General features: G+C 39.5%; 1 protein-coding gene across 2 annotated transcripts in view; it reads right to left on the bottom strand.

The window, feature by feature from the left end:
• LOC114289088 (structural maintenance of chromosomes protein 6B) overlaps positions 1 to 16,799 on the bottom strand; it is a 125,332-nt gene that overhangs the window by 84,746 nt on the left and 23,787 nt on the right. For both annotated transcript variants that reach the window (XR_014336165.1, XM_082879520.1), the window contains exons 8-10: positions 16,353 to 16,487; positions 14,507 to 14,583; positions 12,512 to 12,587 (exon numbers count right to left, since the gene is read on the bottom strand). Coding sequence is in view for 1 of the 2 variants with exons in the window: in XM_082879520.1 (XP_082735646.1) it covers positions 12,512 to 12,587; positions 14,507 to 14,583; positions 16,353 to 16,487 (288 nt within the window). In the remaining variant the exon portion in view is untranslated. The remainder of the gene's footprint in view (positions 1 to 12,511; positions 12,588 to 14,506; positions 14,584 to 16,352; positions 16,488 to 16,799) is intronic.

The following is a 16,799-nucleotide window of genomic DNA, read 5'->3' as shown; positions in this document are numbered from 1 at the left end:
GCAATCAAAGATTTCATTGAAGGTTTTCCAATACCTGGCATTGTACGCTTTGAGTGAGTCGCCCGATTCCTTCATCACGCTTAGAAGGTGTTTGACTTCTTTTAGCATTTTGGTGTTGGTGTTGGTGTTGGTTTTGAATCAGGTAACGAACGCTTCCGCCAACTGCTACCACCTTTCGATACTTTCCTCTGGCAGCCTCTCGAACCATTTCAGGCCCAACTCATCCAAACTTGAAGGGAAAATGAGGCACATAAGCGCGTCGTTACGCCTGTAGCCAGCCATAACTTGCCGGAAGTGGCTCACATGCATGTATGGATTGATTTTTCCGTCATAGAGCGTAAACTTGGGCTGGTGAAAGCCCGCAGGGAGCGGCATGGTTTCTATCTCAAGGGAGAAAGGCGTAGCGCTCAGCCTTGCCAAGTCTCTATCCAAAGGGACACGTATAGCTAGGCGCGATGGCAGCATTGTGACTTCTTCACTGGCGCGACCTTCGTGGGATAACCGCTGCAGCGCCGGCACCCTTTACGCCTCCCCCCAGCGCGCTCGTTCCTCTAAGACATCCCTCAGGTCCTCCGAAGGGGCGCAGTAAGAATATCTCGACATCGCCGACAGACGTGAGGGACGATAACTACTACCTCGCCCGCAAGACTACTCTGCAGGTGGGTCAGAGTCACCAACCCCATTACTTCTGGTGATGGAGAGGGATGGCGTCCGCCGCTAGTTCTGGCTACTTGAGCGACGGGGTTGGGTGCACTTACTGTGGTTACCCACTTCAGCAACACCCTTCCCTTTGACCTGCCGCTTCAGCGCCTCCATCTCCGCCGCCATCCTTCAAATGATGGCTTCTTGCGCTCTTAGCTTATGCTCCAGATGCTGAGCGTCTAACTCTCTTCGCCGCCGGTGCAAGTCGGGACTCTGCGAGTGGTCAGTGCTCCTCGCATGTCTCTGGGGAGCCCTTTAGGAGAGGTCTCCAGGCCACCATGGTAGGGATGGCAGGAAGACCATCTTTTCTCCGAACAGACTCCGAAGTGATGCCGTCGATGGTGGACAGTGGAACGTCATCGTTGTTCGCCATGAAAGATAATTGGAAGAGCTTGGAGGACAAGATTTTGTCTGTCGGAACTTCCCACAGACGGCGCCAATTGTGCGAGAGCCAAATATCCGACATTATCCGTACTCCTCGTGTCTAAGCTATGCTTCCCTCCGATTAACCTGAGAACATAATGATGGTGAGCTACTCGGCGGTGTGCTGTCAGAAAACTCCTTCGACGATCAAGTTAAGACGCTTAGAGAGAGAGAAAAGAGAGAAGACAATGATAGGTGAGCTCTGATCATAAGATGTTCCAGACCTATATACACAGGCACGACATCGTTTATATAGTTTTTGCGCACGCTTCTGCGTCCATTCCTTGCTGGACACGTGGACATGCTCTCCTCTTACTTTTTCCCATGTGTTAACACAAATACAGCTAAGCACCAAACGCTGAAACCGCTAAACAGTACCAACATGCACATAAAGGAGGATCTCCTTTCTGCGGTTTCGCCTCGCCGCATCGACTTCCCAACCAAGCTATACTCGCTACCTCGGTTTCCCTTTTCTATTGGGGCCGCGCTATCTGCCTGGTATCGTTGGTCAGACCCGAATGCGGATTCAACTGAGCTCTTCGGTCACAGCCGATTCAACTGCTCGGCTGAATCTGGTCTCAGAAAACAAATTCCCTTAAACAGCACCAAGCTAGTAACCAAGGTTGTCCCAACTTGACCGGAATAGGTCCTCAGTTGAATGTATACCAACTATCCGACCGAGCAAGGGCCCTGATTCCAACCCAAACTAGCTCGGCCATTTGCTAGGTCATAAACACCGCTCTCACAGGTCAAGTGCAGAAGCTGAGTTTAAAGCTATGGCACAAAGGGTGTGTACGTTCTTATGGATCAAGTTATCGTTGACTGATCTAAGTATTGACCAGATGGACTCCATGCGGTTATACTGTGATAATAAGGCCGCTATCAACATTGTTCACAATCTCGTTCAACATGACAAGACAAAGCATGTTGAGATTAATCGCCACTTTATTGAGAAACTCACTAGTGGCATAATATGTACTCCCTTTGTGCAGTCTGGTGAACAACTTGCTGACATCCTCACCAAGGGAGTTGGGAGTAAGCCATTTCATGACATCTTAGGCAAGCTGGGTGTTAGAATTTACCATTCACACTCACCTACTACACTCCACTACTCACACTCACCTACTACACTCCACTACTCCTCACCTACTACCCAAACCCTCTCCTATATAATGTCACTCTGATTTGTAATACAAGATAACAATTACAAACATCAATCAATAATACAATTCTCTTTTTCTCTTTATACATTAAATTTCTACATGGTATCAGAGCAGGTTTAGAACCTAATATTTTCGCTTCACCGGCGGGCGGCAACCTCACCTTAGCCGTCCGCCGGACCTCAACCTAGTCCGCTAAGATTTTTTTACACATACCTCGCCAGAGCAAAACCTCCAAAAGCCCTATCCTTCGCCGCCCACCACCGCCGTTGACGGCGGCGCAACCAGCACCTCATCATCGAACCAACCAGTCCCGAGCTCCAATTCCAGAACTCGATCAAGCCATGCCTCAGATTCGTCCATCAAATCAGGACTCAATCTGAACATCAAAACACAAAACTCCATCTGATTGAGAGCCCCATCACCGTCCACGTCACCTTCTCTGACCATACTCAGAAGCTCGTCATCGCTCCAGTCCTGTAACCCAAGAAGAGCAGAGTTCTTCTTCCAGCTCTCGAACGTGATGAGACCTCTGTCTCTGTCCAGCAAAAGCCCAAACCCATTACACAGCTCCCTTATCAGACCCTCTCCTCCCAATTTATTAGCCATCACCGGCAACAGATCTTCGACATCAGCACTGGCAGCCACCGCCCCACTTTCCTTTTCCTTTTTTTTATTTTATTTTTCATAATCATTCTCAAATATTATACCCCCTCATCCACACCCCACTTTCCTTTTCTTTATTCTATTTTATTTTTCGTCATTAAAATAAAAAAAAATAAAAAAAATCTGAATATTGCCAGAGTGATCATCATAACGAGGCATTTTCAAAATGATGGTGGTGGGCTTGAAACGTGATGGTGTTATTTTTTTATTTTTTTTTCCCTTTTACGACAACCCACACCACAAAACCCCTTTCTTTTCATTTCTTTATTCTCCACTCACAAACCATTATCATCACTTTTGCACCTCACCCCCACGTTGCTCCACTTTCTGTTTTTTTTTATTTTATTTTCTTTATTTATTTATTTATTTTATTCACAAAAAAAAAAAAAAAAAAAAAAAAAAAAAAACCAAACTAACTAACCAGTGGTGCAGATGATGACTATAAGTCTGGTAGCAGTAGGTAGGATGATGATGATGATGACTAGGTTCCACTTGCCATAGCCTTAGGATTTTTGCTTTTCACTTTTTTATTTTTATTCGTTTTTGAAAACCCACTGTACAGGATGCTTTGGGGGATGTCCTCATATTTTTGTAAAACTTTTGTACAGTTTAAAATTCATAACGTATGCAAAAAAAAAAAAAAAAAAAAAAACAAAAACAACCAGAGGAAGAAGACGAACTGCAAACTCATTTTATTTATATCGGGCCTCACCCCGATCCCCATTTTACACACACAAAAAAAAAAAAAAAAAAAAAAAACAACCACACCCACAGTGGGATTTTTCTTTTCATTTATATCGGGCCTCACCCCGATCCCCATTTTACACACAAAAAAAAAAAAAAAAAAAAAAAAAAACAACCACACCCACAGTGGGATTTTTCTTTTCACTTCTCTATTCTACTGCAGGTCTCTTCTTCTTACTTTTATCTTGGGTATCCCGTGCCAGTCCGGTCTCCGTGTTTCCTTGTCCACCGAGCACGTTCACTCCCCCATACTCCTCCACAGCAGCATATGGCGGACCTCCAAATCGGAACATCACGGTGGCCTTCCGCTTCAGCTCTTTGTTTTCTGCCCTTAGCACGCTTATCTCTGCTCGCGCATCCTTATACATGCGTTGGAGCAGAGCCAGCTGGGAATTTAAATGCTGCATCTCATTTGTCCTACTCTGCAGCCGGTTCGACAAATTTGTGACCGCCGTCATGGTTTCCACGCATGACTTCAGAGTATAGTGATTAGCCTCAATATCAGTTTGCACCGCCATTTTTTGCTCCACCGACCGCATCGGAAAGTTCAATGGAGCAAAACCAGAGGTGTTTGGTTGAGGTTCACTGGCCACCGCACCAGTTATTTCTCCTGTGGGCTCGTTCAGTTCTGGAAAGAGCGTGAGCAGGTTCTGGGTAGCTGGACGGGACGAAGAGGCCATGTTTTGGGTTGCTCAGTGTTTCAGCGCAGGGTTAACAGAGTGTTACAGACTCTCTCTCTCAGCACAACGAAGAGTTTTTCAGCCTCTCTCTCTCAGCACAACGACGTTTTTCAGAGGTTTTTCACAGCTTTTCTCTGCCTCAGCCTCCGTCTTATAGCCGAGGCAGCCACGCGCATCGCGCGCCTCTTACCACCAGCCGACAAACGGGCACGCAAGCCAAGGCGCCCACGTGCCTCGCCATCATGTCCGGCACGCCTTTTGATGGCACGCCTTTTGAAAAATTGGGCACACCTTTTGAGGGTGCAACTTTTACAAGGGTCCGACAAGACTCTGTAAACTGTCCCGACATTGATTCCGGTTAGTTTCTACAAGGGTCCAGCAAGACTCCGTAAACTGTCACAACATTGTCTTCTACAACGGTCCGACATGACCCCATAAACTGTCTTCTACAACGGTCCGACATGACCCCATAAACTGTCTTCTACATCGGTCTGACACCACCATACAGTGTCCTCTACAACGTTATGACACCCCATACAGTGTCTTCACCAACGGTCTGACACGACCATACAGTGTCTCCTATCCTTTTTTATTTTTATGTATTTTATTATTTTGTTCCTCTCTTCAAACTCAAGTTGGTTAGTTTCTATCCTCCTTGAGTTTGCGGGGGGCTGTTAGAATTTACCATTCACACTCACCTACTACACTCCACTACTCACACTCACCTACTACACTCCACTACTCCTCACCTACTACCCAAACCCTCTCCTATATAATGTCACTCTGATTTGTAATACAAGATAACAATTACAAACATCAATCAATAATACAATTCTCTTTTTCTCTTTATACATTAAATTGGGCATAAGAGATATCTTCGCACCAGCTTGAGAGGGAGTGTTAGAATAATATATTATTATTTGGGTTATTATTTTATAATTATTCTATGCCTTAGGGCTCCCGTGTAATTATTAATCTTTATTAGTGTAATTATTAATCTTTATTAATATAAATAAGCGATGATATCCTAGTCATTCCATAATCTTGTTATTCTCTAAAATCATCAATATCATCCCAAGGTTTCATCATATAAAACTCAACCTCCTTCCAAACCATCCTCTCACCTACATGAGGAATTACACAGCATAGCCGTGCAAATCCACCAACTCCACCTCCCAATCATTAAAACTCCTTTAGAAAGAAAATATCCCAAAAGACTTGCTACCTTCTTTTCCGAGACAGTCACCCACGAGGCTCCTATATCAACCACATTGTGAGAAAGAAAAGATCTCCACAAGCTTCTCTTCCTATAGCAAAGATGATACTATAAAAACACCCTCATGTGACCCCAAAAAAATTCCAATTTAACAAAATACTCTTCCAAGGACCCTTAGTCAAAGAACAATCTATTAGTCTCACAAGTATATCTCCAAAGCATTTAGCTTGTCTCCTTTTATGGTTCCTAAATAGTTTCCAAATTATTGTTCCACAAGCAACTTTGCAATGATAGTTAAAAGGGTTAAAGAGGCTAGCTTTCACTCCTGAAATCATTAGTTGTCCTTCTTGGTTGAATATGACTAGCTCAATTTGTTGGGGTTCTACTTGTTATTAGGATATCATCTCCTATTTATATTAATGAAAATTAATAATTACAAGGGAGCCCTAAAGTATAGAATAATTACAAAATAATAACCCAAATAATAATATATAATGCTAACACTCCCCCTCAAGCTGGTGCGAAGATAACTCTTAGGCCCAGCTTGCCTAAGATGTCATGAAATGGCTTACTCCCAACTCCGTTGGTGAAGATGTCACCAAGTTATTCTCCAGACTGCACAAAGGGAGTACATATGGTGCCACTAGTGAGTTTCTCCTTAATGAAGTGATGATCAATCCTCAACAATAACTTGATCCATAAGAGCTTACACACCCCTTGTGTCATAGCTCTAAACTCAGCTTCTGCACTTGACCTGACAACCACATTTTATTTCTTACTCATCCTAGTAACTAGGTTGCCTCCAACAAAGGTGTAATACCCTGAAGTCGATCTCCTATCAGTTACTGATCCAGCCCAATCAGCATCTGTATAGGCTTCCACTCGAAGATGATCATATTTTGAAAAATAAAGGCCCTTACCAGGAGCAGACTTTCAGTACCTTAAAATTCTCATGACAACCTCGAAATGAATCTGATGAGGAGCATGCATAAACTGGTTAACCACACTGACAGCAACAGCAATATTAGGACGGGAGTGAGATAGGTAAATGAGCTTACCCACTAATCGCTGATAGCTCCCCTTATCAACAGTTGCTCCTCCTTCATCATCCCTCAGTTTCTGATTGAGTTCCAATGGAGTGTCACAGGCCTTGCAGCCAAGCATCCCAGTTTCCTTCAACAGGTCAAGCACATACTTTCTCTGTGAGATATATATCTCATCCTTGGAGCGAGCAACTTCAATTCCTAAAAAATACTTCAAGCTTCCCAAGTCTTTGATTTCAAACTCACTGGCTAAATATTTATTTAACAGAGTTATTTTCTCACTATCATCGCCTGTAAGAACTGTCATCTACATAAACAATAAATGTTGTAGTCTTACTACGTGAGGAATGTCTCACAAACAATGTGTGATCTGCTTGACTCTGTTTAAAGCCATATTTAAGCATAGCTTGCATGAATCTCTCAAACCAAGCCCTTGGAGACAATTTGAGACGATATAATGACTTCCGAAGCTTGCATACTTTGCCTTCTGTGTGATGATCCTCAAAACCAGGAGGAATGTCTATATGTACCTCTTCTTCGAGGTCACCATGGAGAAAGGCATTCTCTACATCAAACTGATGAAGTGACCAATCTAGATTAGCTACTAGAGAGAGAAGTACTCTAACTGAATTCATCTTAGCCACAGGTGCAAAGGTCTCTTGATAGTCAACGCCATATGTCTGAGTGAACCCTTTTACCACAAGTCTTGCCTGGTAATGCTCAATAAAACCATCCACTTTGTGTTTCACAGTATACACCCATTTGCATCCCATAAGTCGTTTGTTCGTAGGTAACTCAGTCAATTCCCAAGTGTCATTCTTCCTAAGTGCTTTCATTTCCTCAATCATGGCAAGTTTCCACTCAGAGGTGGCAAGAGCATCCTGAAAATGGTTAGGAATGCTAATAGAGGAAATATTTCACACAAACGCTCTATATGAGGATGACAAATGAGAGAATAACACAATAGGATGTTGAGTACAAGATCTCACACCCTTTCTCTTGACAATAAGAACATCAAGATCAATGAACTCAAGAGATACAAAATTACCTAGACTCTCATCAGAAGCAGGAGATGGCAGTGGAGGAGCAGAAGTGGTCTCTTGTATCCAATTAACTTTCTGTCTGCCTTTGTCCCGGACATAAACTTGCCCTTCCCTATCCTTGGTGACATTGGGTTCTATAGTCCCACCAGTAAGAGGTGGTGGTGCAAAAACTAGTTCCACCATAGAAATCACAGGAATCACTTCACACCAAGGCTCCCCCTAAAGGGAGGACTGTCACACCGGAGAGGACAAGAAATAGGACTGGAACTCAAAGAAAGTGACGTCCATGGACACAAACCACTTACGAGAAGAAGAGTGGTAACACTTATACCCTTTTTGAGTAGAAGAGTAACCAAGGAAAATACATTTGAGGAAGCGAGGGTCCAACTTACCACGAGTAAGAGAGTGATTATAGACAAAACAGACAGCCAAATATTTTGGAAGGAATAGAAAACAAGGACTGAGAACCGAAAAGGACTTGAAGAGGAGCTTGTTTGTGCAAGACCTGGGCAAGAAGACGATTAATAAGATGGGCAGCGGTGAGAACAGCGTCGCCCTAATAGGACCGAGGCACACTCATAGAAAAACACATGCATCGAGCCATGTTCAGAAGATGGCGATTCTTGCGTTCTGCCACCCAATTTTGTTGAGGGGTATCGGTGCAAGAGGTCTGATGGATAATGCCATGAGTAGAAAAATATTACCCTAACCCAGAATCTATGTATTCACCCTCATTATCAGAATGGACTATTTTGACAGTGGCCCCAAACTGAATACAAATCAACTGATGAAAATTGAGGAATATAGAGAAAACCTCACTCGTCTTTCATGAGATACACCCAAGTAGTACGAGAAAAATCATCAATAAATGTAACAAACCATCGATGACCTTTCACAGACATAACACAAGAAGGACCCCAAACATTAGAATGTATTAATAAAAAAGGAACTAAACTTTTATTAAAACTGGGAGCAAAAGAAGCTCTGTATTGTTTTCCAAGTTGACAAGACTCACAAAGAAACTCAGAAACATTATTGTTTGCGAAACCAGATGAAAATAAATGCTTAAGTGAACAAAAAGAAGGATGCCCAAGACGCTGATGCCACAACCATAAATCATCTTGGGTAGTAGAACTCGTGGTGGAAGAATGAGCAAGCTTGTCCGGTTAATCCAGGAAGTTGAGACAATTTTCTGCACTGCCACTGCCAATCGTCCTCCTCGTGACAAGGTCCTCAAAAAGACAATGATCAGAAAAAAAACGTCACACTACAATTCAGATCCTAGTAATACGACTCAAGGATAACAGGTTAAACAGAAAAATTGGGAACATGGAGAACAGAAGATAGAGGTATGATAGGAGTGACAAGGACTAAACCTTTCCCAAAAATAGAAGAAATAGTATCATTTTCAATCCTAACTTTGTCCTGACCTGAAGATGGCTTATAGGCAGAGAAAAAGTCAAAGGATCGAGGCATATGATCTGAGGCCCCAGAATCAATAATCCAGGGCAAAAACTTATGAGACAAGAAAACACGAGGAGAAGAGGCTAAGTTACCTGAGCAGGCAAACAACAATAAATATGTACTGAGAGCAGTAGAAGACCGGCGGTCCAGCAAGTGACGCAGAACATCCTCAAGCTTAGGAGTAGTCATGCCACAAAGACCATCAAAAGCCTGGCCAACGGAAGTAGAAGTAGCATCAAGTGTATCAACTGCACTAGACTGATGAGTCCGTGGATGGGAGCCACGTCCTCAAGACTGGCCTGACCAACCTCCTCGACTCCCGGATGGAATCCCATGAAACTTCCAACACGTCTCGCGAGTATGCCGTGGCTTTTTATAGTAATCACAAAATACAGACTCCTTGGCGGCAGACGGAGGGATAGGAGTCAGGTTGAGACCATCTCTAGAGGTAAACAGTAATGTTGAGCAGTCGGTAGAGACAGGAGACATCGTAGCAGACCGACAACTCTCCTCATTCTATACATAGGCAAATGCCTCCTGAAGTGAAGGAAGAGTATCCATACTCAGAACCCGACTCCGAACCGAATCATACTCCACATTGAGACCGGCTAGAAACTAGAAGACCCTTTCCTGTGCAATAAACTTCCGGTACCCGACTGAATCAGCAGTGCAAACAGGCTTATAGTCTTGCAGGTGATCAAAGGGTTTCCAGCCATTCGTGAGGAAGGTGAAGTACTGAAGAATCGTTTGCTCCCCCTGAACAGAGCTCTCAATAGAGCAGCGCAACTCAAATGCCTGTGAGAAATTCCCTTTGCAGGAATAGGTGGTAGTCACAGCATCCCAAATATCATGGGCAATCTCCATAGATAAATAGCCCTCACCAATGTCTGGCACCATCAAATGAATAAGTCAACCCATAATCAAAGAGTTGGTAATCTCCCATTGGTCATAACCCGGGTCAGTTGTGCTGGGTGCATGAATCCGGCCATCCACATCCCATCTTCCCTCTGCTCTTCAAAAATATAATCAAACTCTGCGACCACGCAAGATAATTCTCACCATTAAATAGAGAGGTAGTGATTTTAAGACTAGGGTTGGGGTTATCAGTCATTGTAGTAAGTATAGGGACACTGTCACTCCTAGGTGTCTGAGAAGTAGTGGGCACGCCAGTGAAATTTGCCATAGATACTATACTACTGAACCCTCAACAAAACTAGTGTCAATCACAAACCCGGAAGGTGAAGGAATACAAACACAATGACCACTAAGAAAAATTAAAGACTTAAAATTTCATCAACCCCTTTTTTTCTATTGTTTTTTTTTTTTCTTTTACTGTAATTTCTTTTATTTATTTATTTTTATTTTTTTTGAGATTAAAGGGGAAAAACAATGCAGCGGTTTAGCTGTTGAATACAGACCACAAAATGTAACTCAGCTTACATATCACGCAACTCAACAAAGCAGAGGTTTAGGTGTCGACAGGGACAGACGACGACTCACCCTTTTTCGTCCCTTGCCAACAACGCTAAGGCCAGGAGGCCTGACGGCAGTGGTCGACTGGGCTGGGAGAGCCCAACGACTGGCTCTGTGGTGGCCGACTCGACTGGGAGAGCCCAACGACGACTGGCTTTATGGTGGCTCTATGTGTGTCGACTGGCTATGTGTATGTCGAAGAGGTGTGACGCCTGGCTCTGTAGTGGCGATTGATGATTGTATAGGTGAGGAATTTAGGTTTTAAGGTTTTGCTTTGATTCCATGTTATTTTTAGAGAATTCCAAGATTAGGGAATGATTAGGATATCATCCCTATTTATATTAATAATTACAAGGGAGCCCTAAGGCATAGAATAATTATAAAATAATAACCCGAATAATAATATATAATGCTAACACTACTTCCCCCTCTCCATACAAAGATTATGCAAATTTATTAGTCAACCAAAGGAACATTCATTGGAAGGCATAAGCTATCATTTCTCATTGTCAAAATGTCTATTAATAACCAAATCTTCTAAAAGTTAAAGGTGTTAGCATTAGGCAATAAGCCTAACATCTCTCACAACCTCACATGCAACCTTTCTTACATATAGAAACCCAAACACACATAACATGGAGCACACATAAATAAAAAACAAACCAAAGTGCATACAAACAAACAAACAAATATAACGGATGAACTAGCGTACACGCAAAGGTCTGCATCCAAGACCTCTCAAATCAAAGCATTGATACTACATTAGAAAACTAAATTTTCTAAAAGACTATGTTACTAAGGAATAGGCTCAACAAAATAGGCTCAACAATGTACATCAAGCTCTCCCACCCTCCCAAACGCTTAAGAATTTCTCGCACATGGGAAAACAAACAAGGAAAAAAAGGTGAACACCAACAAACTAGAGATGCATGAAAACGAATATAATGCGCGGGGGTGGGGGGGGGAAACATTTAGAAACTTGAACTCTAGACCTCCTGTTACCAAAGCCCTAAAATCATGTTAAAAACTAACCCCTCTAGAAACCTAAGCTATTACGAAATGGAACCAATGATGTATACCAAACTCACACAAAGTCTACAACTTGGTTTTATTCTTCTCTGTACAGTTTGTTTCCTTATATCTTTCAATTCCATTTTACACCTTCATCTATTCCACATATAAAAAATTACATATGCTTTCCATAACATATGTTTTCTAAGCTAGTCCTAGAGCAGGAAGGTCCTGTGCTCGAATCTAATTACCTCCTTACGCCTTGGCCCGCTCATGACAGGAGAGGTCATACAAGGGATCATTGATATAAATATTCAAGTTACTTTTGTTGTAACAACTTAAGCTTTTAGAGTTGTTGGTAGTTTAACCATAGTAATTTATGCTTCCACACGCAAACCTCGAGCTTAATTTGAAAAAGGATAATATGATGAAAATGGGTGAACCTTGGAGCACAGTGATACCTATAGCATTGACTATTTTTGCAATTGGCAATTGCTTTCTGTTTTTGAAGCACCAAAGGGGATCTAAAACAAGGGACGAAATGGCTGATGAACACATGAAGCATAATTAAGGGAAACACACTGGCAAGCATAGAAAAAGGAAGTAACAAGAATATGTTATATTGAAAATTAATGAAACACATTAAGCAATGCAAGACGAGGCAGTTAAGCTATAGATGGCAAGAGAATTTTACTCTAAACAAAATATCAAAATTCAGCAACATGCAACATCACTCTATCCAACTAGAATGCAGTCCCAAGCAATAACAGAAGAAAAAAATTGCTAGAATACAAAGATTTCAACATAAATATCAGAACTAAACAATACATTTGTTCTCAATTGTCATGTCATCAATCATATAAATATTTGCAGAATAATTCCATACCTCACTAGCGATCTTTTCTACTTCATCCTTTTGCATAGATAGGCTTTCAAATAAGGCCGACTCTTCTTCCTTCAATCTAAAGTAACACCCTTTAAGAGGGTCAGAGGACATTTGGCTTGAAAGCATTTTATGCTAAATATATGTATACATAAACAGCTTAAATGTCAAGTTGAGATACATATTACAAATTGAAATCCTATTTTTTGAATCAATAACTATACCATGTCATGAATCATAAGTTGAGTTAACAATTTTAAAGATAGATAGGAAATAGAAGGCTTGTATTGAAATAAAATATCTATTGTTAGAATGTAAAATATAGCAATACATTCCTTTTCAGTGACATGGTCACGCCATCTAGTATGTCAATTTCCATATTCACCATCTCATATTTGGTTTTCTTTTTCTTTTTTTTTTCTTTTTTTTTGTACTTCTAAAGTTGATTGATGTCACCAACTTCTCTTTCAGATTTAAATCCTTGTCATATTCACCAAGAAAATTTCATTGTCTTAGCTTAAAAGGGCATTTTATCAAAATAAAAGCCAAAGCATGAAGAATTTACTAATATCTAGTTGGTTCCAAATTTCAATTTCTTTCAAAGTACTTCTTTAACTTTTCAAATTCTTCTTTTCGTTTATTGACATATTGATGTAGTGTAGTTGCTGTGATATTGAGAAACAAATGATATTTGCCAGACAAGTTAAAATTAGTCATGTTAGGAGTCTTTTAAATAATATTGCTATATTTTCATTTTATTAGGGCTGTTAACTGCTTTAAGTAATAGAAAGTAGCTACATGTTGAACACTAATACTCGTCAAACACTTCCTGGCACATGTTGCACACATGTCCAAACGTGTCCTTTCATTTTCTATTTTTCAAATTTGTACACATTTTGGACACTTGGGAGATACATGCATCTATCACTTAAATGCTCATGAAACACATTATTATAAGTTTGAACAAAATAACTTATTATAAAATAATAATAAAAAATTAATGTAGATTTGTATATATTAATCCCCATCCTTTACCCTTTAGGAATTAGTATTATGTCATATTTTTTTCATTATGTTTAACAGAAATATTCATACATATGACATAAAATAAATATATAAAATTGTATATTTTTGGGTGTGACCCCACTCGTGTCCTACATTTTTTAAAAATTAGTGTCAACATGTCGTGTGTTCGCACTTCATAGTCCATAAAGTATTAAAAAAAAAACAAATTAAACAAAAAAGGGGAACCTTTTGAACATTTGACCTATATTTCTTCATGCCAACCAAAACTTTTTTGTTTGTAGGGTTTTAAGAAGCACGGACACTTCTAAGAAGGTGACGTATCCGTGTCGTGTCCGTGTCAGACACCGATACTCTTTGGACACTCTCAGGACACGTGTCCGATACTCTTCAAAACGTGTCCTATTTTTTAAATATTTTTAAAGATCCGGACACTCTTTGGACACTTGGAGGACACACGTGTCAATTGTTTAAACACATGTGTCTATTGATTATACATATGTGAAACTAATTATAAGTTTGAACAAAACAACTTAAGATACAATAATAAAACAAAAACCATATTAATTTATAGGAAATAGTGCTATATTGCATTTTTTTATTATCTTTGAATGATATATGCATATATATAATATATAATAAATATATAAAATTATATATTTCATGCGTGTCCTCCACGTGTCGTGTCCTGTATTTTTTTAAAATTAACGTGTCGGCGTGTCCGTGTCGTATTCGTGTCGTGTCACGTGTCCGTGTCCATGCTTCTTAGGGTTTAATGGGCTACGAAAATCTTGTAAATCATTCCAAATCACAAAATTCACAATTCCCTTTGATTCACACAAATTCATTACTATACAATACTAGTTATATTTGACCTAACTATCCATATAAAAAATGAGTCAATCAATTACATTTGGAAAGATGGATTCTAAAATTTAATAACTATATTAAAAAGTAAAACAAACAAGAAACAACCTTGAAAGTGTTAAATTAGCAGCATCTAACTCATCTTGAAGTTCCTTTAGCCTTTCCTCAATCTCAAATTCCTCAACCTACAACAAAAAAAGATATTAAAAGCAGATATCATATTTGATGATGTTTTGCAATAGTAATTCAAAGTCTCTCCTAAAAATGGCATGTCAAGTTGTTGAAAGGAAAGGAGATCAAAAAATTGCATTAATCATTTGGCCAAAAGTATAAATGGAAGCAAATAATAACCATTGACTTCCAATGGTGGAAGTTTCCATGCAATATAGGATAGGAAACATGACTCAATTATCACATGCTGACATGGTATTTGTTGAAGCTCCATTGATTTGAGAGCGCTCTAGAACTTTCCAGTGAGATTATTTGCACTATAGTATGTATGTTTCCACTTCATCTAGCCACTAAAATTTAAAACAACAAAAATTATGAACATTAAAACACTCCTAGAATATGAAAATCTAAATTAGCAAAACCAAATGCTTGTGCAGTGAATGTGTCTACAGGAGTTGACTAGGAATGAAATATCATTTCAAGAACTTGTATTTTAAGGTGAAAATTCATTAGCACAAACTCCGACCACAAATTAGCAATCATTCCAATTATCATATAGTGAAATCTTTGCCAGTAAACCATGCTTAAAAATTTTACATGTAACTTGTGCATTAGAGTAAATGCAAGGTTTTAAAAAGCGGCCGTAACCATTACGTAACGGTTGTGGTGGTTACCGTCATCCCTTACGGCCACTATAGTGATGTGAAGAAAATTCACATGTGTAACGGCCGTTTCAGTGTTACGTAACGGCAGTAGCAGTACCGTAACGGTCCGTTAGATACCGTTACAACCCTTTTATAATATTCTAAATAGCTTCCTTTTCCCAAAAAAAAAAAAAAAGCTTACAAAAAAAAAACAAACAAATACTCAAGTGATCCAAGCCCAACGAAAAAATCTTACATGAATTATTTTTCTTTATAATTTTTTTTTTTAAAAATTTATGGCACAACTTTTATCTTATAATCATTTCATTTACTAATTTTGAATATTTTTTATTCAGTTAGTTCAGGTATTGGTAAAAAATAATTTGTAGACATTTAAAATCAATTATTCTTAAAATCATTAACTATTGAAATAAAATGTAAAACACTCCTTTATAGTGATTTGAAAATATGAATATATTGGATCATACATAAAAATTAACAAAAATTGATCAAAATTTATTTTAAACCCCAATAAATGTGATTCTGAAAAAATATATATATATACATTTCAAGAAGTTTTCTTCAAATTGTGCGAAAAATAAAAAATTAAAAAAAAAAATCACAATTTCAGTTACTGCAACCGTTGCGCTACGGCCTTTACACCCTGCTACCGCGTCACCACAACCGTTACGGCGACTGCAACCGCTTTTCAAAACCTTGAGTAAATGGGAACCAAAACCACGGCAAACTAATAAAAGAAAGAGAGATGATGCATTTATGTTTAGGAATCAATAATTTAATTCCCATGTATGAACTGAATGTTTACTGTGTAGGAATATGCTGCTTTAGAATGTCCAAATCATGTCGAATCCATGTCCCAGATTCCATTCTATCCAGCATTTGTTTCTTTAGTCTCTTTTTTCCCTTTTTTTGAACCAAAGCAGGGTGCCCCATACATACCTAGTTGATGTTAGTACTTGACGTCCACATAACTGACCAGCTTAGCAAATTACATCAAAAGAAAGAGTAGAAAACCTAAACAAATAGTATGCAGTAATAAATGGGTGTAGCATATTTTAATTTTTAAGTCAAAAAACAATGAGCAATAGCCAGGAAAATAGAACGGTGAGAAACTTAACCTGTGTCTTCTTAACATGTTGCTCATGAATATCATGAATTTGTTGCTCAAGCACCTTCACCCGCTTCCTCATCTTCTGGATGAGGTTAATTTTATGGCCGTGGTCTTCTTCTAGCTCAAGCCGTTCTTTTGTAGCCTACAAAATGAACTTTGAATGAATAGGAGATTAACTAGCTCAGAGTTGTCAACAATATTAGGCATCAAAAAGCTTTCATGATTAGCATATATAAGAAAGATATCATCATCCAAAAAGTGCAAGGGAGATGGCCCCTTCTTTTTTGGATGAGAGATGGTTTCCAAATTAGGAAAGTAAGTTTTACAAGCAGTTGTGTATATTCCAGTTGCACCATGTTGCAAATTTGAGAAGTCAAATACATTTTAAGTATTGAAATTCGAAAACATAAATAAATAAACAAAAGCAAGCAAAGAACAAAGAAAACTGAACAAA

Source organism: Camellia sinensis, chromosome 1, assembly GCF_055761805.1.
Source record: "Camellia sinensis isolate YWXY chromosome 1, ASM5576180v1, whole genome shotgun sequence".
Lineage (NCBI taxonomy): Eukaryota > Viridiplantae > Streptophyta > Magnoliopsida > Ericales > Theaceae > Camellia > Camellia sinensis.
Note: the sequence above shows the minus strand (reverse complement) of the source record. Positions and strands in the feature narration are given on the sequence as shown.